General features: G+C 33.9%; 2 protein-coding genes across 2 annotated transcripts; both read left to right on the top strand.

Annotated features, from left to right (window-relative positions):
* The first annotated feature begins 5,900 nt into the window (after nt 1-5,900).
* On the top strand, nt 5,901-11,340 carry LOC115706142 (neutral/alkaline invertase 3, chloroplastic). The gene is made up of 7 exons (XM_030633678.2): nt 5,901-6,326; nt 6,817-7,607; nt 7,954-8,119; nt 8,219-8,430; nt 9,883-10,376; nt 10,467-10,515; nt 10,784-11,340. Exons 2-7 carry the CDS (start codon nt 6,897-6,899, stop codon nt 11,108-11,110), a joined length of 1,959 nt encoding a protein of 652 aa, XP_030489538.1. The 5' UTR covers nt 5,901-6,326; nt 6,817-6,896; the 3' UTR covers nt 11,111-11,340.
* A 5,886-nt stretch (nt 11,341-17,226) lies between these two features.
* On the top strand, nt 17,227-20,222 carry LOC115706143 (serine/threonine-protein kinase D6PKL1). The gene is made up of 2 exons (XM_030633679.2): nt 17,227-18,179; nt 19,219-20,222. Exons 1-2 carry the CDS (start codon nt 17,593-17,595, stop codon nt 20,033-20,035), a joined length of 1,404 nt encoding a protein of 467 aa, XP_030489539.2. The 5' UTR covers nt 17,227-17,592; the 3' UTR covers nt 20,036-20,222.
* The last annotated feature ends 6,197 nt before the right edge of the window (nt 20,223-26,419 follow it).

Genomic DNA, 26,419 nt, shown 5'->3' with positions numbered 1-26,419 from the left:
AGAGTGTAAAAACTCAGATAGACGCTCATACCAAGCACGGGGTGCTTGTTTCAAGCCATACAAAGCCTCGTCTAAAACATGATCAAGAAGGTGGGAATCCTTAATCGCTCCATTTTGTTGTCGTGTCTTAGGAGCAGAAAGATTATGAAAAATACCATAAGATTTACAGAATTTAGCATACACAGTATTTTCAAAATCTTTTCCATGATTACTCTTACCACGAACTATCTTACCAATGTTGCAATCTTTTTGAACTTTTAATTTCAAGCAAAGGTACTTAAAAACATCAAAAGTATCAATGTTTTCTCTAAAAAATTCTACCCATGAAAACCAAGAGAAATCATCAACACACACAAAAATATACCTCTTACCATTCAAGCTTTCAACCTGGATTGGACCCATTAAGTCCATATGTAGGAGTTCGAGAACTCTAGAAGTATTCACATCAGAAACACTCTTATGAGAAATTTTCAGTTGCTTACCAAGCTGACATGGTCCACATTTTCCCAAAGACTCCTTACCTAATTTAGGTAATCCTCGAACAATTCCTGCATTAGACAATCTCCTCAGATTTTTAAAATGAATATGACCAACTTTTTCATGCCATAAATCAGTGGTGTTAATAACAGAGTGACAAGTAGCATAGGTAGTGATGGTGTAACAGTTATCATTAGATCTGAACCCTTGCAAGACAATTTCATCAAGAATATTATACACATAACAATGATTACTATCAAAGCTCACAGTATAACCCTGATCACATATTTGACTAATGCTAAGAAGATTAGCTTTTAGTCCATCAACCAACATGACATTCTTCAGTCTAGGAAGCCCTTCGAAATTGAGAGTTCCTATCCCTATGACTTTTCCAACAAGACCGTTACCAAAAGTAACTTCTTCACACTGCATTGGTCTAATGTTCTCAAGATATTCTTTTTTACCTGTCATGTGTCTAGAATACCCACTATCAAAGTACCACATGTTAGTAGCAATAGTTTTAAAACAAAAGAACCTACCAAGCATTTATTTTTGACAACCCATTTTTGTTTTTGTAAAACATGTTTATTTCCAAGGTAATTAGATTTAAACATGTTTTGCATAGTGATGCATTTAGGTCGAATGTGACCTTTTCTCCCACAAAAATGGCAAATAGGGATGAAACGTCTTCCATTCCCTTTGGAATTGTCAAACTTACTGTGGTGTTTCTTTTCTGTAACAGCAGAGTGCTTTGCTGTAGAGACAGAAACCTGCGAGGTGGAAACAGTTCTTCCAGAAACAAAACTATTAGTTTTAACAAAAGTGGTATTAGAATTAGGTTAATTAGAAACATAACCCAGACCAGCATGATTGGTTTGGCCAGATTTTTTGATTTTTTCAAAGATGGTGGAACCTGGATTTAACATTTTCACATTCTTTTTAATGTTATCAAGTTCCTTGGTTAAAGAAATAATTTTAGACTCTTTTAAAGATAGATCAGATTCACAACATTTAAGTTTATCTTCCAACTCATTAATGTTGTTACACAAGACTTTATTATCTTTAACCAGGGAGCGATTTTCAGCACATGTTTCCATCAACTTACCAAACATTACCTTGTAGGATTCAACCATAGAATTCTCATCAATTTCTGACTCATCTGATTCGGATCTAGATTCTTCCTTGTTGTCATTGATCGAGGTATTATTCATGCACATGAATTTTCCTTTTTCCTGCAAATTTCTTGACAAAACACTTGTTAGAGCAACTTTTTCTTTTTCATCTTCACTACTTTCAGAATCATCACTCCAAGTAACATTCAATCCCTTTTTATTTTTCTTTAAGGTATTGGCACATTCAGATTGAATATGACCATACCCTTCACACTCTCTGCAACGAATATCTTTGTTAGATGAAAAAGGTTTAGAGGGATTGTTACTTGAAATGTTACCATTTGAGTTCTTTGAAAAGTTCATTTTATTTCCAACAGATTTCATGTATCTTTGGAAATTTTTTGCTAACAAGGCCATTTCATCATCATTTTCATCATCAGAAACAATATTTTCAGAATCATTGAAAGCAATACCTTTGATTTTCTCATTTGAGAGACTTTGCTTACTCTTTTTCTTGATCTGTCGATTCAACTCAAAAGTTCTTAAAGACCCCATGAGTTTCTCAACCTTCATTTTGCCAAAGTCTTTTGCCTCTTCCATTGCAAGCAATTTTGTGTCAAACCTGTCAGGAAGAACTCGAACAATCTTTCGAACCAAGACAGATTCATCTAATTTTTCTCCCAAGGCAAAAAACTCATTAGAAATATCAGATAATCTTTCATAAAAATCATTTAAAGTTTCAGTTTCTGACATTCTCAATTCATCAAATCTAGTTTGCAACATGGTAAATCGTGATCTTTTTACATCAACAGTACCTTCAAATTGAATTTGAAGGATTTTCCATGCTTCCTTTGCAGATTCACAAGATGTGATTAATTTAATAAAGCCTTCACCAACACCATTAAAAATATCATGTAAAGCCTTATTATTATAACCTGACAATTTTTCATCTTCAGTGGTCCAACTGAGTTCAGATTTTACCTGAGTATTACCTTTTTCATCATTTTCAGTAGGTTGAGACCAGCCTGTAAGAATAGCTCTCCATGCCTTCTCATCTTGCGATTTGATGAATGCTCTCATCCTGACCTTCCAATAAGTATAATTCGATTCATTTAACAGAGGAGGTCGAGAGATAGAGCTTCCTTCTGCAAACAAAGACATCTCACACAAAACAAGTTAAACGGAATAACCTCAAGATCTCACTAAGAATTTAGTGACTTGCTCTGATACCAAATGAAATTCCGTATTTTAATATTCCCAGTTTGATTATTTAATTAAATGATTAATTAAATGCGGAATAATAAAACTGGTACTGAAAACAGTTTTTTGTAGTTACAGAATGCAACTCTGTAACTCCAGAGAAACCCAAAAAAACAAACAGTGCATAAAAGTAAAAACACACAAGATTTTTGTACGTGGTTTCAACAATCCTTTCAGATTGTTACTAGTCCACGGGGCCACGCCCAGAGATAAGATTCATTAGATCGGTATCAAAAATACAAAGTAATTGACTTATGCATAAATAGACTCCCTCTTATTGTATGCCGCAAGCTTGATGTATTCCACCTACTAACCGAATCTTGATAAAACTCCAAGAGCTCGAACTCCCTTCGATCACCTTGAAGAGTGCTTGAATCCTCCCGATTCAAGGCCTAAAGGCTATCTCCCGAAAGCCTATACAACCATCTCCCGAAGGTTGTGTGCTTGTATCCTCCCGATGCAAGACTTCAAAAGCAATCTCCCGAAAGCTTGTAAATACCCTTCTCCCGAAGGTGCACTGATGTTCTTCTTCGTTGTAGACTTGAATACAGACTCAAGACAATACAAACAACAACTAAACAGAGTAAGAGTAGAACAACTCTTCTCTACAAAACAAAGACACTCTTTTCTTATGATATGAAAGTGAATAAAAGAGTTAACATAACAAAGACACTCTTTCCTTAAGATATGAATATAATTCTAATTGTATGAAAGAGATGCAAAACCTAGCTACTATAAGATGTATTTATAATGAATATACATCTCATAGACAGCTTACATTCGGTCTGAACAAGACCTCAACCCACTAGAAACTTCCCTAAAATAATTCTTCAATCAGTCCAGGAATTTCCGTTTCTGTACCTACAGAATCGTGGGCAGTAACTACAACTTTCCTTTTATAGAAAAGGAAAGTTTAGCTCCGGTTTTCTCTTCAAGAAACCTGATCTTAGAAAATGGGAAACTCAACACAAGATCAGAATAACAGCTGGTTAGCAAAGAATCAATGTGTAATTAAAACTTACCATTTTTACCTCAATTTCCATAAATAGGAAAGCTAGTCAACTTTCCTTCCAAGTTTAGATTTACACAAATATGGAAACCATATCAATAAATGCCAGCCGAAATATACAAAGAATAATAAAATATTTTTGTCAATTAAATATGCCAAAAATGGAATTAACACTCCAAGACCCGTGGTTGCCAGATTTGGATTACTCATATGTTACTTCGGTTAATCGTGGGTTGGTCAATCAAAGGGTTTCTAGTCTGTTTTTGGTGGGTGATTTGGCTTGGGACTTGGAATTAGTGGAAGATATGTTTGAAGCTAGAGATAGAAATCTCATTGTTTCTATTCAACTAGTGCTACAGCTGTGAAGGATGATTGGTATTGGTGTCGTGAACCATCAGGTTTCTATACTGTGAAAAGTGCCTATAAGCTATTGCAAGAAACTTCTCCTACTGGTATGATTGTTGAAAACCATGCGAGATGGAAGCTGTTATGGTAGCTTGATGTTCCCCTAAAAGTTCACCATTTTATTTGACGAGCGATCTCAGGATGCCTTCCAACTAAGACACAGCTTAATACTAAACATGTGAATGTGGATTTGATGTGTCCTTTCTGTAATTTAGCTAGCGAATCCATTCATCATGTTCTTCTTCAGTGTGGCTTTGCTCAATCCTGTTGGAGAGTTTCGGGTGTCAACATGGCTGCTGGTTTGGGAGCCGATTTCAGTAGCTGGTTCTTTAATGTGGCTGAAACTCAAAGTCGGGAATTGGTGTGCGAAGCGGCAATGGTTGTTGGAAAATATAGGCTGCCAGAAATGATGTGTTGTGGAATAATAAATCTTTTTCGGCTATGGAGGTGGTTCGGTCAGCTAGAGTTGTCCTTGACCAATGGAAGAATGCTCAATCTCAAAAAGGTGGTGCTTTGTTAGTTAATGATATTAACAATGTATGTGAGCGTTGGAGGAATCCTATGTTCAAAACGGTTAAGGTGAATGTTGATGGAGCTATTTTTGAAGCAGAGAACAAGTTTAGGGCTGGTTGTGTGGCTCGTGATTCCAATGGATGCTTGATTGCAGCCTTGTCTGTGAGCCGTCGTGGCTTAGTCAAGTCAGAAATTGCTAAAATAATTGGGATCAAAGAAGCCTTGAGTTGGATAAAGAAGAAACAATGGACTAATGTTGTAATCGAAATTGATGCTTTGGTGGTGGTTCAAGCTATTAATAGCGCTATTCTTATGCCTTCTCAGTTTGGATTATTAGCTCGGGATTGCCTTGTGTTGCTTTCTTCTCTTTCTAATGTTTATTTGATTTTTGTTAAACAATCTGCTAATAAAATTGCTCATTGTGTTGCTATAAGGTCTTGTTATTTGTCAGATTGTGAGTTTAGTGAGCATGATGCTCCTAGCGCTTTTAAGAATATTGTATATTTTGAGTGTTTTTGAATAAATTCCATATTTGATTAAAAAAAAAAATTAACATAGGTGACTTTGGCACGTAATATTTATGTAGTGTACACAAATATATTTATGTTTTTATTAGTTTATATAATATTAACTATTTATATATTAATAAAATTATTTTAAAATATAAAAAATAAATAATAGAAATTACATTTTTTTTTCCTATTCTTCTTTCTCTAGAACCATGGAGAAACCATCATCACCACCTCAACCAACCCATTTCTTTCACTCACCACCACCAGCCTCCACCACACCACCACCTCAACCTATTTTTCATATCCAAAACATACCATAAAACTAAAAACAAAATCAACCTATTTTTCAAACCACCTCCACCTCATTTTTTTCCTCCCTATTCTTCTTTGTAAATATGCCTTTTAAGTTGGGAATAATGACAAATTTTTCAAAGGCTGCAAATTAAGATAGGAGTTGTGGTGGAGAAAACTCCTCGTATATACATTTTTGACGTTATTTACTTTCCTACGCGATAGAAAGTAAACACAATAAAATCGTGTCCCTATTAATTTATTATCTCTAATCAATTCTCTTTTTATTTTTTTAAAATTGAATTTGTCTTTAATCAATTATTATCTCTCTCTCTCTTTTTTTTTTCTTAAAAAAAACTACCATCATCGTTGAATTATTATTATTTATAAAACTACCATCATTACCATTAGTATCCCAAAAGAAAATAAATAAATATTGTGAAATAAAATAAATACATAAATAAATGACTCAAAAAAAGAAAAAGAAAAAGAAAAAGAAAAAATAAAGAAAGAAAGAAGAAGAAAAAAATCTAACACATGTGGATTGACTAGTCTAATACGTTTGCTTTTCTCTGCGTACGAAACTTTCCTTCACCGTTATTTTTTGGGTTCATATAAAAAATTAAAATTTCCAACTTTGTTTGGCAGACGAGAAAATCTTTTCTCCCCTTTTGCCCCCCTACTTTCACTGGGATCTTTTCATTATTTTCCTCGGCCCTCTGCAAATTGTTCTATATTTCACATTCGGTAAGTGTTTTTGTTTTGTTTTGTTTTTAGCTGAGTTTGATTTCCATCACCAGCTTAGAAGTATTAATTATGGTATATTGTACTTTGCCATGTCTTTTTGGGAATTTCGTTTATCTTCCCTCTTTGCTTGGCACAAATTACTTATTGTGATTTTTGGCAAGTTTTGGCAAGTTTTGGTTTCTAGCTCCGGTTTTGATTTGTATGCGTACGGTTTTGTTGGAGAGTAATTTTGGTTTCTAGCTCCGGTTTTGATTTGTACTGCTTGGTTACTGATGAAGGCAGGTGCTGTTAATTTCTTCGGCTTGAGTTGGTTTTGTATTATTCTGTAAATAATGGGCTACTTTAATTGTATTCGTGTGCACAATCTTGGTGCAGGGGAATGATTTTTAAAGCTTACGATGCAATTAAATTTAGTTTCTCTCTTTCTTTATTATAGAAACGTTTCTTGCAAACATTGTATAAATTACATTTGGGGTTTTGTTTGATTTAGGGGCTGAGGTGTTGGATTCATTGCAAGCTGTAAAGATTTGGTTTGGTAGAAAATATTAATTCTGCTAAACCTTTATCCTGATGGGTTCTACTGAAGCAGTGTTGCAAGTTTTTTCTGGAACAGTACCTTGTCATTTTTTTACTGACTCGTGTTTAAGCAAATTTGATCCCATTACTTCTTCTAAACACCACATAAACTGGATAAAGAAAAGAGTGTCAAGGAATATGCAGTCACTGGCTTGTTCAACTATGCTTCATAGCGGGCTTCGAACTTATCCCTTTCATGGGATAGGGAGTGGTTCATATGGAAATATGACAATGCTTCGTCGCTCTTGGCTTCAGAGTTGCAAGTGTCAACAGTCAGAAAGTGTTAGCGGGCTAAGTGCCGAAGATATAAATGGAGGGTGGTTTGTAGATAGTGCAAAGAAATTGGATACAATCAATGGTGCGGTGAATGGACCGAATGTGTTGGAGTTTCAGGATATTCAACAACTGAAACAGGAAGAGGAGGCTTTGAAGTCTAATGGTGCTAATGGGACAGTTAGAGATGGCTTACATAAGACCTCTGTTGATTCCATTGAGGATGAAGCATGGGATTTGCTACGAGATTCTGTGGTTAATTATTGTAGCAGTCCTATTGGAACCATTGCTGCCAATGATCCGACCAGCTCCAATGTGTTGAATTATGATCAGGTCTTCATTCGTGACTTCATACCTTCTGGGATAGCTTTCTTATTGAAGGGGGAGTATGATATTGTTCGAAACTTTATCCTGCATACACTTCAATTGCAGGTATTTTCACAATTTAGCATGCCTTTCTTTTTTGTTCTTTCTGTAAATCATTTATGAAGCATTCGCTGTCTGGTTAAATTCATGCACTTATTTGTTGTCCTCAATAGTAAGGTGATGAATTCATTATTCTTTGTCTAGTTTTGACATTATTGAAGCATCGAATCATCTAAGTTGAATTTTTTTGTTGCCGACGGATGAATATCTTTATGTGAATTTTTAACCCTATAAGTCTATGCAAATATAATATTTAACAGTGCTCCACGCACCCTAGCTATCTGGTTGCAGGGTTGCCTTAATGTCTTCATAAATCCATAGGAAGATTGGTTTAATACTATACATATTGCAGAGCTGGGAGAAAACAATGGATTGTCACAGTCCTGGTCAAGGTTTGATGCCTGCTAGTTTTAAGGTTCGCACAGTGCCGCTGGAAGGTGATGAATCAGCAACAGAAGAGGTACTTGATCCAGACTTTGGGGAGGCAGCAATTGGCCGTGTAGCACCAGTTGATTCTGGTAACTAAGTTTACTTGACATTAATGACATTCTTTGAATCAAAATACATGCTTGCATTAGTATACTGCTATATTTGTATTCATCTTATGAAATTTTCAGGATTATGGTGGATTATATTGCTGCGTGCATATGGAAAATGTTCTGGTGATCTTTCGGTTCAGGAGAGAATTGATGTTCAGACGGGAATTAAGATGATATTAAAGCTATGTCTTGCTGATGGTTTTGATATGTTCCCTACATTATTGGTGACAGATGGTTCTTGCATGATAGATCGGCGTATGGGTATACATGGACATCCCTTGGAAATCCAGGTAAAAAGTGTGTTTGTGCTTGTGGTTATTTTAATTATCACTCATTATTCAACAATCACGTTCTGTGTTAATCACGAACAAATAGAAATATTAAATTTAGCCATCCAGCTATTAAATGTGGTGTGGAAATGGCGGAATTAGATTAGACCCATGTGTCAGGACTCATAAGCAGGCTGCAGGGGCATAGCAAGCACAAATTTAAAGTTAGGTAAAAAACAATTATAACTAAATATTGTGGGTGCCAAAATGAAAATAAATATTATTTTACCTATAAATCTAGAACAAAAAAAATATATTAAGGGGGGAAGGGTTGTCCACAGTCATCACTTGCTCCTTCTTGGCTCCGCCACTGGTCATGAGGGTTAATTTTGGAACCTTTGATGAAATAATTTCAGAGACGAGGATCAAAAGAGTTAAATTTATTGGAGTTGCTTCATCTTTCCACGATCATTTTCACAGAAAAATCACTTTAAACCCTTTTTCAGTGCAGTACAGCGACCAGAAAGTGAACTCTGATGTTTTAAACTTCTGTTTGTTAACACAATTTACTGGGATTGAAATGCTGCTTATATTTTGCTGAGTGCAGCACAGGAGAATATATTTTAGGAGTCTAAGTGATTGTTTTTGGTTTTTATTGTTTGTTTTCGCGGGTTCAAGTTATATTTGATTATTTGTAAATTTTTACTTGTGTCATAACTAGGTGAAATTTGTAATTTTATTTTTTCCATGTTCCTACAAACTTACGGCCTGTGATTTTTCTGATATTGATTTGAGCAAGTTGATCTTTATGTGTTAGACTGGTGGTGTCAGGCTTAATCATATTTTAGTGCTAGACTTGTTTCCTGGAATTCTGGTATAATATATTTATAACTTGAAGTATATCTTCATTTTTGGTGCTAGTTTTCTCTTATCAATGGCACCTTAAGTGGGCAGACATGAACTTCGGAAATATTAATTTACATAAAGTTTTGCAAGGGAAGGTTTTTTTCCTTTGGTTCCATGGCGTGCTTGTGTTGTGAACAATCGATTAAGTAAATGAGCATCATCAATGGGCTACAGATTAAGAGTTTTCTATCTGATTTGTTTCCAAGAGTTTCAATACATGTATTTGTAGTCCTTGGCTTTTGAAAAATCACTATGACACAAGTTTATAGTCCTTTGCTTATTGGGAGTAAAAACAAAACTTTTCTTTTACTCGGAAAGAATCTACTTTTCACTATAATAGGAAATCTTTTAGTAGTTATCCATTAGACAACAGAATACACTGTAACTCAGTAGATTTGAATTAGGTTGTTCAATTTACCAAATTCTTGCAATTTTTTTTATTTGACAGAAAAACAAGACTTAATTGTCATGTTTATCATCTATAGAATGTGCTCTTTTATGTTTCATTCTCCCATTTTCCCAGTATGATTAATGTATCCTGTTTTATATTATTTCTGGTTCTCGCAGGCACTTTTCTATTCAGCGTTACTGTGTGCACGTGAGATGCTTGCTCCAGATGATGGATCAGCTGATCTTATCCGAGCACTAAATAATCGTTTGATAGCTTTGTCATTTCACATCAGAGAGTATTACTGGGTTGACTTGAAAAAATTGAATGAAATATACCGTTATAAAACTGAAGAATACTCTTATGACGCAGTCAATAAGTTCAACATTTACCCAGATCAGATTTCTCCTTGGTTGGTAGAGTGGATGCCCAACAAAGGTGGTTACTTAATTGGAAACTTGCAACCAGCTCATATGGATTTCCGATTCTTTTCTTTAGGAAACTTGTGGTCCATAGTATGCAGTCTTTCTACAGTGGAGCAGTCCCATGCCATTTTGGATCTTATAGAAGCTAAATGGGCAGATTTGATAGCTGACATGCCTTTGAAGATTTGTTACCCTGCTTTAGAAGGTATGGAGTGGCAGATCATAACAGGCAGTGATCCTAAGAACACGTAATGTCCTAAACTCATTATTTCCATATTCTCATTTTCTTTATATTTCATTAGGCTCTCAATTTCACAGCTTATTTGTTTCTGATGCAGGCCTTGGTCCTACCACAATGGAGGTTCTTGGCCAACACTCCTATGGCAGGTTGGTCTCTTTTCAATTTTATTAGCATGTGTTTTGTTTAGGCAGTCTGCACTGGAGTTAGCTTTCTACGGTCGTTCGCATAAATATATTTTAGACCATTATTTTCTAGGATTGCAAAAATTGACTACAATACTTTTTGAAACATTTATGGTGTTCGAATGCTAAATTTTCATCCCTGATGAACTTGTAGTTTTCTGTCTCTGAATTATTGAATATCCATTGGAACTTCAATGTTATGTGTATGACACACTCTATTTGTCTTTCACAGCTTACAGTCGCATGCATAAAGATGAATAGACCTGACATTGCTGCAAAAGCTGTTGAAATTGCTGAGAAACGGTTGTCACGAGACAAGTGGCCGGAATATTATGACACCAAGAGAGCAAGGTTCGTTGGTAAACAAGCACATCTGTATCAAACTTGGTCAATTGCTGGATACCTTGTTTCGAAAATCTTGCTTGCTGATCCTAGTAAAGCTAAGATGTTGATAACTGAAGAGGATTCTGAACTTGTTAATGCTTTCTCTTGCATTCTTACTTCAAATCCAAAAAGAAACCGTAGTCGAAAGAATTCAAAGCAGACCTACATAATTTGAGTTCTACAACCATTCATTGAGACTCGTTAATAGGTAGTCAAGTGGATTGTCAATGTATAAGATAGGGGGGGTAAGTATTCTCTTTACTTATTGTAAGAGGCTGTCTTTCTTCATATTTATCTAGATTGATATGCTGCTGATAACATTTTATACAGGCTTATTCTTGTATACTTGCAAACAACATTGTATTGTAAAGGATCTGAAATTTTATGATAGCACTTGTTACAAAATTAACTCAGGTGAATACCACCACTAAATTTTATACCCTATATAAATATGAGGAGGATGTTTCAGAAATATGTACTTGTGAAATTTAGTATCATTTTGGGGTTTCCATTCATTATGATTTTGGTCATAAGAGAACAGGAATCATTGCATGACTTTTCTTCCTCCTTTTTACTTGCTAGAGCTTTTAAGATTCTACCATGTTTACTTCTGCCTTTTAAATATTGTTTACAAGTACAAATTTATAAATATATATATATTTTAAATTTCATCACCAGAGAATAATAGAACCTAAATATCCTAGCTGTGCACACAAAAAAAAAAACTTATTTATGTAAAACACAACCATAAGCAAATAGCTTCCTGGCATTTCTGGTCCATAATTGGAGCTAAAACTTCCAAGTTTCAACTCCAAACTTGGGTTGTTGATGCATTAGGCTAATTTAGGATAGGAGTATGTGTTTTTTTTTACTCAAGGCTGAACTCATTTATTAATGGCTTCTCTTTTTTTTCTTCTTAATTTATTAGTCCTATGCTTTTAAGCTGTTTAGCCACCTATACATCACTGCCTTTTGATCCAAAGCTGTACAACTTTAGAAAATAAATATTGAGTTGATAAGATGGATTTCCCAACTATTAGATTAGGTATTGATAGGATGAACTGCTAGCTTTTTTCTGTTTTGCAATAATGGCGATGCAAATGCTGCCACTTTTTTAGTACATTTCATTAACTGCCATTTCTTTTTCCTCAATTAAATGATTATAACCAGCAACCGCTGTTACATTATTGTTATTTATGATATTTATCCCTTCTTTTTCTATTTTAAGGTGAAAAAGCACTCTAAAGCAATATTATTGAGAAATACTAAAAATATATCCTTTATGATACTTTGATGTTTGATGTTTGAGATTTTATCAATGAAAATGTTTTTATTTTTTGAAAAAAAAAATATTCACACTAGATCCTTTAATAATTAAGAATTTTTCAATTTTTTTTTTTTAAAAAATTAAGTAAAATCACATTACATTGTATATTTTAAATTACTTTTTTTTTTGAGTTTCTTTAAAATTTATTTATATATTTAACAAACTTGTCACTATTTTTGAAAAGATAACTCATATTCGGAATTTTTTATGTAATATGTATGGAACAGCATAAGAATGTAATTTCATACATAGTTAATAAATTATACATGTCAATAAATTTCGATGTAAAACTTTTATTATTATTATGTGTGTGTATAAATATATATGTATATAAATATTTAAGCTATAGTAATTGAGAGTATAGGTGTATCTTTAAATACATATACCAATAAATCATAACTTAGATTAATGAAACTTTAAATAGTCTAATTAATGTCCACCTCCTTCCACAAAACTATATATATATATATAATGTATACAGTAACAGTAGTAGTATAAACATATATGTATATAGAGAGAAATAAATATAAAAGACAGGTGGTAGTGAAAGTGAAGTAGATATAAACAAATATGATGACAAATACAAGGTTATGTAGAGGATTAAGACTGTTAAATAAATAAAACTTGTTCTAGAAGGAATATTAATAAACCATGAAAAGGTCAATGATATTTTAATTTAGAGATCCTGTATTAGAGACTAGGCATCCTCTCTAATGACAAAAAGATGAAGCTAAAAGTGTAATCTTGTCCAGCTACTTTTAAAAATAAAAATATAAATGTTAAAAACTTATTAATTAGGATACAGTAAGTGCTAAGTGGTACCTTAATTAATCTCCAATTTTACTTAATGATTGATGTTGACTGAGGACCTAATCTTCAGCTTGATACAACTGTCTCAGGACTCTCAGCTCTAAAACTCTCTTTTACTTGTACAATTAACCCTTTTAACAATGCTCTTGGCTTCTTTTTTTGCTTGTTATTGAAGTATCAACATATAATGAAGTGCTTGGATTATTCCAATAACTTTATGGTAATCTTTTTGTCCCTTTTTAACTTTTTTAGTTTATTTTATTTTATTTTCTATTCTAAAAGAGAGAAGAAAAAAAAACATAAGAAAAGTGTTCTATTATACATGAGACATCATCCCCCAAAGAAGAAAAAAAAACAATGATATGTCCAACTGGTTAGTATTATTGCAGTAAACCAACAAGTTTTGACTGAAAAGCATCTCAGTGTTTTATTAGAGGTCTTAGAAAGTACTACATGTGCCTTTACAGTGATTTTAGTTAATTATTTATATTTTAAGATATTAAAGAAGATAATATATAATTATATATATAATACACATGGTAAAAGAGAAAGGATTACATATTGGCAAGCATGTTCTGTTGGTTTATTGTATTTCCTGTTTCCATAGTTAAAAAAGGATCCCTGTTTTCCTGTTCATTATTAATTTATGTCTTTGAAAGTACTAAAAAAATCCATTAAAGAAATGAGAATTATGTCCTTAAGTTTAATTAAATATTTAATTAGATATTCTAAATGTTGTTTTTAAATTGTAATAAGGATTCAAACAAAGACTCTACTTTTGTTACTTGCATATTGTTGGAAGAAAGCCAGAGAGGATTCATGATGAAAATAATTAAACATTTAAGAAAAATAAATATGTACGTTCCATATATTAATGAATATAATTATGTCTACATAATGTTTGAATATCTCTGTTATCAATGAATTTCTCTTTGACCAATTCTATGGAGCAAGACAAAACAGAAAAAAAAGAAAAAAAAAAGACTATGGAATAAGTGGTTTTGAGAGGCTTTGAATGTTCATCTTACATTTGAAAAAAACTTAATTTTGTGATCTTCAAAATACTGTATATACAAGAGAGAGAGATAGAGAAGCAATTATTATCATGTTCATCAATTCATGAACTAACAACAAATTGTATTTAGTGCTTCAACATGTGGTGGTAGGTCTTGAACTAAAGTTAAAGTTATATTTGTGAACAAATCTTAAAAACAAGTAATATAGATTTATATATACATCTTTTTTCTTTGATCTATATGTATATAAATATATCTTTCAAATTTTATTACCAAACAAAGTAGTCACATTATCTACTTTCTTCAACCTCTATAATCAAAGCTTTGGCCATTCCTTTAATGGTGGACTAAAATCCCACCAGCACCATCAGACTTACACTCATTATCATATTCATTGCCTAAAGAAGAAAAAATTAAATCCAAAATGTTAATTACTCTTATAATTAATTTTAAGAGTCAAGCTCAAAAGATTTCCATGTATTATAGAAGTCAAAATCAGCAACTTAATTTTTTCCACCTAACTAATCTCCAATTTACCCTCCCTAATCATTTATGTCCCATTTTATTTTATTCAATAAAAATATTTTTTGATGTTGTTAAATATATAATATAATTTATATTCACTTCATCGCATTTGTATCCTTATGTTGTCAGAAGAAGTCCATGAGCCAGTTCTCACATATTTCTGTGGGTAACTCTGAAAAAGTTCAAAGATATAAGAGAATGAGGAATGTTACTAAAGGGAAAAAAATAGTTTTTTTTTGCTCGGAAAAGTGGAAAGAATAGTTGTTCACTTGTTTGTTAGGACAGGAAAAGAATAAGTTAGACTCATGACCCATGACTTTTGAACCATCTAAACATATAATAATATGGAAAAATATGGAAATGTACACAATACAGACTTGACACTTGTACCTAGGGGAATTGAATAAATCGATACATCAAATTGTATATTATTTTTTAATATATAATTGGTTCTTAAATTGGTTCTCAAAAAAATCTAATATATCTAACATTCAATTAAATTAATTAATATTTTTATTTAATTTAATTGAGTAATTAGATTTTGAATTGTTATACTTTTTTTTTAGTAAATAGATCCAATTCAATCCAATAGATAATGGATCTAAAATATTGGATACATTTGATCCAATCCAATAAATACTTGATCTAAAATATTAGATAAACCCGCAATAGATAGAACTGATCCAATGATGTTGGATTGATTGGATGACTGAAATTAATTTGATCAGATCGAATTGTAAAATCTAACGTTTAATATATAATTGGATTGAATATAGATAAGCTTAAAAATATAGTCCTATAAACACACCTATACCATATGCTTAGGGTTATCAATAGGGGTGTTCATAAAATAGCCGATCCAATCCAATCTGCACGATCTAATCCAATCTAATCCGCAAAGTGCGGATATCCGCACTTGTGCGGATTAGATTGGATTAGAAAATTTAAAATCCGTACTTGTGCGGATTGGATGTTGATTGACATATAAAATTAACCGATTCAATCAAATCCATACATATTTATAAAAAAATAATATATACAAATAATATTTTAATGTAAAAAAAATAGTAATTTAAAGGTCTAACACATATAATACAATTATATTTTCAATCAAATGTGTATTCTATTCTTATATATAATTTGTTTCTAGATAGAATTTAAAATAAAATTAAATATTTCTTTCAACATATATTTTCTTTTGTTATTTGTTATTTTATTTATTTTAATGTGTTGTTAGAGACATAAAATAACTATAATTTGTTTTATCTTGTTGCTAGTTATGTGAAAAAAAATATTTTTTTTTCATAAATATTAAATAATTTAATATTAAAAAGTGGCAAATCTAAAATAATTGATTCAATCCGCACTTCTGTAGATTAGATTTTAGCTATTGTGCGGATTGGATCTAAAAAATAAAATTCACACTTAGTGCGGATCAAATGCACTATGAACAAAATAGTGCGGATTGGATTGAATGAACACTCATAATTATCATTAATCAAATAAATCAACTCTATAAGAGTACTTAAAAATCTCAAGACAAATATCTTTCCAAATACAAACTCTTATAGGACTAGTAATAGACTTTGTCAATGTATAAGCAACACCATTAAAAACAAGTAAAATGACATAATATAAACCACCATCACCAACAGCTAATAAAGAAATAATATAATCAATAACTATCACACAAAAAGATTGTAAACTATTCATATGCTTATACACACAACACATGATGTTTTAATATCTGTTTTTATAAAATATCATAAATTAACTATAATATAATAAAAAAATTGAATAATAATTTTCACCAAGATGCTAACTCCTATATTCATAAGAACAAAAGGCATGACTCTAATTATTTATTTATTTATTTAATACTCGTTTATCTAATTTAATTTTACAGTGTAAATGTGAATTAATATGTAGTATTGATAACATTTTTTTTTTATTTTGTCGATAGAAAAAATCTCTATTGGCTAAATGAGATTATCAAAATTTATGGTTTTGATGCATTGAGAATAATTGTTATTATTGTACCTTTGCATGATTTGATGGGAGATAGAGAAGCACAATAAGTAACTGCAAAACAAAAGAACAAGCCAAAGCCATCAATTATTTTCTTTTTTCCTTTTTAATCTAGTTTTATTAAGAATACCCTGAAAAATTTAATTTTTTTATTAAATTATATAAAACAAATTCTTTTAGCATGTAATATGAAAGTGTCAACAGTAAAAAAAAAACCCAACTTAGTATTTTCTTCCCATGAACCCTATTGGCATTTTTACTTGCAAATCTCAGTAACATGGTAAAACTAAAGTATTATTAGAAGAAAAATCTCAAGAGGAATATCTTCTGTAAACATATTATTAATTATTTCATAATCATTGTATATATTTATATACACTTTAGGCTTAATGACATTCAAAAGACAACAAAGATATCATATCATGATCAACATACCTATAATTCAAAAGAATTGGTAATGGTATGCTTTAAAAAATAGAAACCACCACAATGTACAACACTATCTTATACATAGATTTATGTCTTATAATATCTAGTATTATATATCTATATACTATGCAATTAAAATTTTTTGTGGTGTACACTTAACCGCTGGCTACATATCATATTCATTATTATAATAGTTGTATGTAAAATACTAAATTCCAAGAAGAAAATATATAAAAGATAGAAATACATAACATATAAAAGAAGGTTTTTAATGGCAATTATGGAATGCAAAACTTAAAAAGATGGAGTCCAGCTATTGGGCCCACATTGGGCCTATAGCAAATCAAAACCGTCCGAATGGCCCATCTTTGAATTTTGCCGGCCCATACTGGTTCAGCTCCTACCCTTTTTAAACCTCTTCCTTCTCGTTCCCTGTTTTCCCACTCTCAACTCTCTTACCTTCTTCAACTTCTTCTACTCTCTCTACTGGATCCACACTGTTCAAATCTCGCCGGGGCCACAATGGACCTGACCGTCGACGATCTCGCCGACGACTTGGACAGTCTAAGCTTCAACTCAACGACGACCGCCACCACCGCCGTCGAGACGAAGCGGAGCACGAGTTCCGGTTCCGAAACGACTACTCGGACGACGTCTTCGAGCTTCTTATCTTCTTCAATTAAGCCGCACGCGCCTTCATCCGATCCTCGTTGGGAGGCGATCCAGCGCATGAGGAGAAAATCCGGCGACGTAGTCGGCGTTGTCGGCGGTGGCGAAGATCTCGGACTAGGCGGTCTCCGATTCGTGCACAGGCTGGGGAGCGGCGACATCGGGAGCGTGTACCTGGTGGAGCTTAAAGGCGGGAACGGGTCCATGTTTGCAGCCAAGGTGATGGACAAGAAAGAGCTCGCGAGCCGAAACAAAGAGAGCCGCGCGAGGGTGGAAAGGGAAATACTGGAAATGTTGGATCATCCTTTTCTCCCGACGCTTTACGCTACGCTCGACTCCGTCCGGTGGTCTTGCCTTCTCACGGAGTTTTGCCCCGGCGGCGACCTCCACGTCCTCCGCCAGCGTCAACCGGAGAAACGCTTCAGCGAAGCCGCTGTCCGGTTCGTACAATTTACTCTTTTTGTTTTTTTATATAAAGTTTCTTACTATTTTAGTTCTCACTGTCTGATTCATGGAGCCAGCATTGCTAATTTGACACTATTCCAAATTTAGACCCAAATAAAAATCATTATTAAATCATTAATAATTAGTTGGCAACTATAAAAATTCATATAATATATAACACTGTATAATCCAAACTTTTATTATTAATATTGATTTTTTTTAAATGCATTATTGGTAATTGATTTATTCTGCATGTTGAGAATAAATATTTATGATATATATTTCTTCTTTATCGGAATATAATTATAGTATGTGAAGTAGAAGTATGTATCGATCGTTGTAGTTTTGTTAAATGGGGTCAGAGGGATTAATTGTGATATAGACTGTATTTTATTGCGAGCCCACATTGCTTTTGGTGGGTCTCACGTGCACTGGAATATTACATGTATATTCATTGCTAGCTCAAAATTAGTGTTAACAAATTCTTTTTAATCATCCTTAAATAAATTTTAATTAAAAAAAAACGACTATTCACATGAAAATGAAGTCAAAACTAATTGTGATCTTATTATGTTATATATATGGAGTGATATATTTTAAGTTTACGTAGACAATTTCCTTTTGCGGGATTCTTGGGTTGTTGTTTCCATTTTTTTCCTATGCATTTTACATTCTCTCATAATTGTTTTTTTACGTACATTACCAAACCAAAAAAAAAAAAACAGCTGCCCTTTACGTGATTATGTGCATTTCAACACGGTGGACCCTGTCGTACCCGATGAATTTTCAATTTCTTTAAAATTAATTATTTCTTTGACTAAAGTAATTAAATAAAAATCAATTCCCATTACTTAGTTCTGCTTACTACCGCTCCCTCTAATTGGGCCAACTAAACTCAGTGTGGGATCCACCTCGCTATTTACATTATTTAATCGTAAATGGGCTAACTTTTTTTCACACTGAGACGCTCCTTTAATGACATTTAATTGAAATTAATTTGACTTAATTGAATTCTTTAATTTTTGATTGGTGAAGGTTTTACGCTTCGGAAGTAGTGGTTGCACTGGAATATCTCCACATCATGGGAATAATCTACCGAGATCTCAAGCCCGAAAACGTGCTAGTACGAACAGACGGTCACATCATGCTCACGGATTTCGATCTCTCCTTAAAAAACGATAACTCCACCTCAACAGCCCAGCTCATCTCCGACCACCACCGCGACACTCCTCCGGTCACCGCCCACTCGTCCGGCGATTACGTCATTGACCCACCACCTTTCGCCACGTCATCGTGCATTCTCCCAAACTGCATCGTCCCCGCCGTTTCGTGCTTCCGGCCGAAGCGCAAGCGAAAAAAGAAGCTCGGTCACGGCGGACCGCCGGAGATCGTGGCGGAGCCGATGGACGTTCGGTCGATGTCGTTCGTCGGGACCCACGAGTACCTTGCGCCGGAGATAGTATCCGGCGAAGGTCACGGCAGCGCCGTCGATTGGTGGACACTTGGGATCTTCATATTTGAGCTGTTTTATGGGGTGACGCCTTTTAAGGGTTTCGACCATGAGTTAACCTTGGCTAACATCGTGGCTCGAGCCTTGGAGTTCCCCAAGGAGCCGAGTATACCTGGCCCAGCTAAGGACTTGATTACGCAGCTGTTGGTTAAGGACCCTACGAGGAGGATGGGTTCCACCATGGGGGCCACGGCTATTAAGCACCACCCCTTCTTTCATGGGGTCAATTGGGCTTTGTTGAGATGTACGTCACCTCCTTACGTCCCTCGACCGGTTAAGTACTCTGATTTTGTCCCTGTCGACGAAACCACAGATAAAGATAATTCTGTAGAGTATTACTAGTCAACAACGTACCCTTTTAAAAAAAAAGGATGGGGATCATGAGAAGATAAGGAGAGGTTCACTAATACAATTAGTTTGTGATTATGTATGTATATTCTCTTACACACCACCAAAATTCATATGGAGACAAAATCGACCATGTTTATTCTAATAAACAAATTAACAACGTTGCTAATCTTTTACTAAATTGATAGTTTGCTATTAGCAATGTTGCTAATTTGTTAATTGTTATGGTTTGAGTCGAGATTTCCTTTCCGATCTCGCAACTTGAAAAGAGCACCATTTTTGCATTGGGTTTCCAACTTAGATTAGAGAAGGGGAAAAATTGGTTCGAGTGTTTTGCACTCTTTAATTAAATTTTGTTGTTGTGGAACATAATTATTGGGAAGGGTGAGAGTGAGAGGGGTATGTAGAAAAATAGATATCATATTAGTCTATAGCTTGTCTTATTATTGAAATTATTGATTTGTATAGTTTATTGTTTGTTAATTGTGAATTGAAGAAAGAAGAGTTAAACTCTTATTAGTAGTTTTGGGTAAGGGTTTGCGTGGTCTGAAGCCGGCAATCCACATGGAAAAGGGCGTGGCCTCGGTTGTTGACCCAAATTATTAGGCTGGAATTGAGATTAGTTGTTCCCTTCCCTTCTAAAATCTAGATTCATACCCCACTCACATGCAATTGTTTTTACTTGAGAAACTATACGTACGCCGTATTATAAAACGGGCTAAAGAAAGAGAATAATATTCTTTTTTCTCAATCTTTTTTGTGGACTTGTATCAATCACTTGTAGCTACAATGTACTAACATGTTTGTTCTTTTGTGTTTGTCATTTTTCTTTTTGGTCTTCATGTAATTTTGTGTGATACAATCAACTTTCAATTTAACATTCTAAAATTTAGTATGCCTTTTGTGTTATCCATATACACAATATTTAACTTAATTTTACAATTAATCATCATCACATTCTATCTTCTCTAGTAATAAGAAGTTTATAGCATGCTTTATTCCAAGTAAAGAAAGAGTAAAAAGGTTTCACGCCTCATGTGAGTCACGAGATATGCCCTTCTATTTCATCGAAATTTACGTGTGCAGATACTTTATACATGCTCTTTTTTTTTTTGGCCTTGACCTTTTCATAATTTTAAAGTAATAAACCTTGTTTCTTTATTTGCTACTCAAGGATATGGGAGTTACCAAATCTAGGAGTAGGAGCATCAAAACTTCAACTGGGCTAGTTAGTTTCACGAGATTTATGAAAACTCTAGTTTATAGCGTTGAAAATTTTATTTTGATTTTATTCATTCACATTATTGTCAATATTTTGAATTTTTGAACCTTATCTTGAGCAACAGATTTTTATTTTTCTTTTGTCTGGGAAAAGTTGGTACACAAAAAGCAGAAAAAGAAAATAAAAATAATAATAGATAGGTGTGATAATATAGAAAGGAAAACGACCAAAGAGAAGGTGAGGGTTTGAGAAGTCAGAAGTGGACAGGAACAACGGAACATTCAATCGACACAAACAGCAGACAAACGAACCAAAATGAACACTAACAGATTGCTAAGAGACAAGACACTGAAAGCTTAGGTTCAAACTAACTAACCCCATTTGTTGTCACTTCTCATCACCACCATTAATCTTTCATTATTATTCCTACCACATTTCCATCCGATTAGGATAATGTTTTTATTCTAACTGAATCTTCTGAAATTTTCTATGTGTTGAGACTCGAGTTTGATGAGTTTGAGTTGAGCTAAGGTTATAAACAAGCCCTGATCACTTGCTCAATTCTGAATCTTAACTAACAAGTATCTACTTTGGGCTTCGTAACCAAATGATCACCTTGTTTTGACTTTGTGATAATATTTATAGCCACACGTTTAATTAATATTAATAATAAATAAAAAAGTAGATTATGTAGCTGTAACTGCAATGGAATTGGCTTAGTTAGTTAATTAATTTTTTTTTTTGAGACATTTCTAATTTATGTTTGTTCCGTAAAGAAATATTTATTTAAAATAAAATATTTTTAAGTAGGGGTATAGTATTGTTAAAAAAATAAAAATAAAAAAAGAGTATTTGCTTCGTTACTTAATGACGGAGCTAGGTGTCGAAGGCTGTCATGAACCCCCAATTTTTTTTTTTAAATATTTTGAAAATAACATGTAAATAAATAATTAAAAATAAAAATAAGTAAATTTTTAGTTTTTTGTATTGTCATCATAATTTTTTTGCACGGGCTTCATCATCGTAATTATTTATCGAGATTTTTAAAAATCGAATTAATAAAAAATTAAGCTAAGAAAAGATGATTTTAAAGTAAAGAAGACAAATTTTTACGTGGTTGGGACGTTAATGAACTTTAATTCACAAGTCAATATTATTGAAGCTCTTTGAGTATGGAGTATTATAGACAAGTGGTCCTCCAAAAGTTTGCAACCCTTAGCCTAGATTTAAATCGTAACCATTTGTATGAAGGGGTAAAGTCCTATTTATAGGCTAGAGTCAGGTTATTGGGTAAATTCAAACTCGTTAGGATTTTCATGAGTAAAATTAAACCCACTAATGGGATAAAATATATTATTATATTAACATTGGGATGGTTAGGTGAGGCCTAGTTTGTAAGATAACTGTCATCTGTATGGAGTAATATCATTTGATGGTACTGACAAGTGGGCATACGCCAGTGATGGTGTACAGTAAATGTTCGGGTACTGGATGTTGGAAAAAAATGTATGTATAGTTTTTTGTGCTATGTGCCTTTCCCAAGTCTGACATAGGGGACAAGCCCTTGACTATGTGGGATTCAATGTTAGAATGGTGCCATTTAGGACAACACTCGGATACCTCTTCGATTGCCTATTCTGGACTACCCTGTGAGGTCGTCCAGATATGTTTTATTAAGTCTTTCATTGTCTGAATGAGTTGCTTTTCTGGGACCAAAAAGGGTCCAACCTTATAGAGGTTAGAGCTAGCCTATAGTTAAATTTGGACCCGTGGTCAGGCTCCGTCGTGGGCTGATCCGCTGGCTTAATTGGGCATATGAATGGGCCCACCTTAGCTGATTTGGGACCTTAAGGGTATATGTATAACCTATTCGGAAACACGGATAACATTTACCCCCAAGTCTTCACAAAATATTTGAGTAGACCCTTTCACCCTTACACATTATCCAAGATTTTTCAATTACGATAACTTTGTAAGCCATAAGGAAATTTTGTAGTTTGCGTTGGGGAGCTTAGAGTATAAAAATGTCAACATTGAGGGTTGAACCCAGACTAGAGCCTCTTGCTTTTTATTTTTTTGACTTACTGTGTGTTTTTTGTTATGTTTGAGTTGACTTTTTTTTTGTTTCTCTTTTGCAGTCCGTCCTTATACATACAAGAGGGACCTTTTGGACACCTTCATGATGAATGTTGAGAGTTGGACCAGTGCTTTGGGAGATGACCCAAAAGAGCGTAAAGGGAAGCTTTCGAGCTCCAGGGCATCGAGTGTCAAGTCAAAGGCCCAAGAGACAACATCTCCTGTGAACATAGAAGATGTTATGGTCAATAAGAACATTGCACTTCTGGCACAACCTGCCATCCCTTTCCAATAGGTTCCTTTGAGGGATCCTCCGACTCCAAAAATAGTCACGAAGACAGCTCCCATAGTTGTTTTTTTAGAGAAGAGTGTTGCTCCGAACAATGATGATGATGATACATATATGCTTGTCTTCCTTTGTAAAGGCTAGCATTGGGTGTTGGCAATGCAAGCAAGAAGGAAAAGGTGGAGGCTTTGAATACTTTGGTAACCATGCGAAGAGAAGAGAAAAAGGAGGAGAGCAAGCCAAGAGAACCAAAAGGGCCAAAGTCAAAAGAGCCTAAGCAAAGGGCCAAGGAGACAGAGTCTTGACCCAAGGATGCTTTAATCGCTCCTTCTCTTCCAATTAAGCTAATACAACAGGATGACAAGGACTGAGTTTTAAACTAGGAGAGGAGCTTATTGATTTTACGAATGTAAGAGTCTGGAACAGAAGATGTCCATTCATCACGTCAGATTTCCTTGGGGCAGATTAATGAGGTAAACTCCAGGGATCCGGATGCTCCTCCCGATCCTAAAATAGTTGACTGATCCGCTACTACAGAAGGGTTCCAAGTTAAACTAGGCAACGACTTGGCTCCATTCACCGCATATCTCCTCAATCAAGTTTCTACCTCCATAAGCCAACTTAGGACAGAAATATGGGCCATGGCTACCAATTAAGATATTATGCTCTTGTCTCACACACCCCGACATCAAGCCATTGGGGTAAGTGTCCTGGTTTTGCAACACTTATTACACTATTGATAATTGTATGCCAATTTTTTACTGATTTCTTTCTATTTGTCATTTCAAAATGTTATTCTTGTTGAACATTGTGCGAACGCGACAGCCAAAATGGCCTTGGAGATGGAAAGCATTCAGGATGAATGTGATGCAGCTGATGGCAAGAAGATTGTAGTCATGACTGACTTAGAGTAAGCTAAAGTAGAGCTGGAGAAAGTTGCTACCAAAAATAAGAACCTAAAATAGAGCTTCCAAGAGACTTTGGATAGAAAAGTGAAGGCCTAAGTTGAATCTGCCGTCTGAGCAGCAGTTGAATTCATTAAGGAGTTTCTAAAGGTGAATGCTAAGCTAGCCATGGAGGTCGGTGATTTTAAGCTCAATTACAACCAAGATTATGTTGGGTTTTATGCCCTAAATAAAACTCATTTCAATATAATCAGATTTGTTTATTAATATAGATCAGAAATAACATTTAATGTTGCATGGTTCACATGATTTATTTCATGATTATATGTACATAATGTATAAATTCATCTGAAACCCTTTTCACATACTTGATCCTGTTTATTGTGTCGTCAACACATTGGAAAGTAAACATGACTATGTGAATAAAGTTTCCTAGATTTATCAGACACGGGGTTTTGCGATATGATAATCTACAACAAGAGTTTACTTGTATTTGGAGAAATACTATGTTCTTTCCAGAACATTGGTTAAAGTAAAGCTCAGGTTGGATGCATGGAGTATGCATCGGAAGGGACCGATATTGAACTTTGACTTAGATTTATTAAACTTACCGTAATATCTATTCAAGTCAATATCGCCTAGTTGATCCTAGATCAAATGATCTTAATCCTGATATGATTAGGCTCAATCTTGAAAGGCTATTCGTGTTCTTTGATTTGTTAGTTAAGCCTACTTTTAGGTCAGGGTGATACGTACATTTTGGGAACACGGTAGTGCAATTGAGTGGGAGCGCTATCATAAACATGGAATCTATAGCTTCTATCTGGCGAATAGTAAGCAAAGGATGATCTCCTTCGAGCTTGACCAAACGAACATAAATGGTGGAGTACTCATTTCACATAAGCTGAAATATCATTTATACGGGGTCAAGTGTTTTAAGGAATAAATACATTGTAGGGTGTAACGGTAATTTAATCCCTTTACAGTGTAGATCATTCATATAGAGGATCATTGATCACATTAGGATTATAACAATGGATAACTAATGATGTGTCTATATGGTGGAACATATAGAGCATTCTATATACTGAGAGTGCAATTCTAAGTTCTATGCGTGGATTCAACGAAGAATTAATAAGTTAGTGAATTTTAGTGCTAAATTCTTGATCTACTTATTGGAAGCTCGGTTATATAGACCCATGGTCCCCCCACTAGTTGAGATAATATTGCTTGTAAGACTCATGTAATTGGTTTTGATTAATCAATTATAATTCACGAATTAGACTATGTCTATTTGTGAAATTTTCACTAAGTAATGGCGAAATTGTAAAGAAAGAGTTTATAGGGGCATATTTGTTAATTATGATACTTTGTATGGTTCAATTAATAAATATGATAAATGACAATATTATTTAATAATTATTTATAGTTATTAAATAGTTAGAATTGGCATTTAAATGATTGAATTAGGAAATTGGCATTTTTGAGAAAATCGAGTATACAAAAGGTGTTAAAATTGCAAAATTGCAAAGCCCAAGGCCCAATCCATTAAGTGTATGGTCGGCCACCTTTGTAGCTTTTTTAAATGATTTTTTCATTATTTTAATGCCATATAATTCAAATCAAACCCTAGAGGAATGCTATAAATAGATAGTGAAGGCTTCAGGAAAATAACACACTTTCTGAATCAGAAAAACCTGAGCCTCCACTCTCTTCTCTAGCCGCCACTCTCTCTCTCTTTTCTTCCTCAATATTTCGAACCTCTCTTAGTGATTAGAGTAGTGCCCACACACATCAAGTGATACCTCAATCATAGTGAGGAAGATCGTGAAGAAAGATCATCAGCAAAGGAGTTTCAGCATCAAAGATTCAGAGAAAGAGATCCAGGT

Source organism: Cannabis sativa, chromosome 1 (genome assembly GCF_029168945.1).
Source record: "Cannabis sativa cultivar Pink pepper isolate KNU-18-1 chromosome 1, ASM2916894v1, whole genome shotgun sequence".
In the NCBI taxonomy this organism is placed as follows: domain Eukaryota; kingdom Viridiplantae; phylum Streptophyta; class Magnoliopsida; order Rosales; family Cannabaceae; genus Cannabis; species Cannabis sativa.
This window is presented reverse-complemented; position numbering and strand designations above follow the sequence as displayed.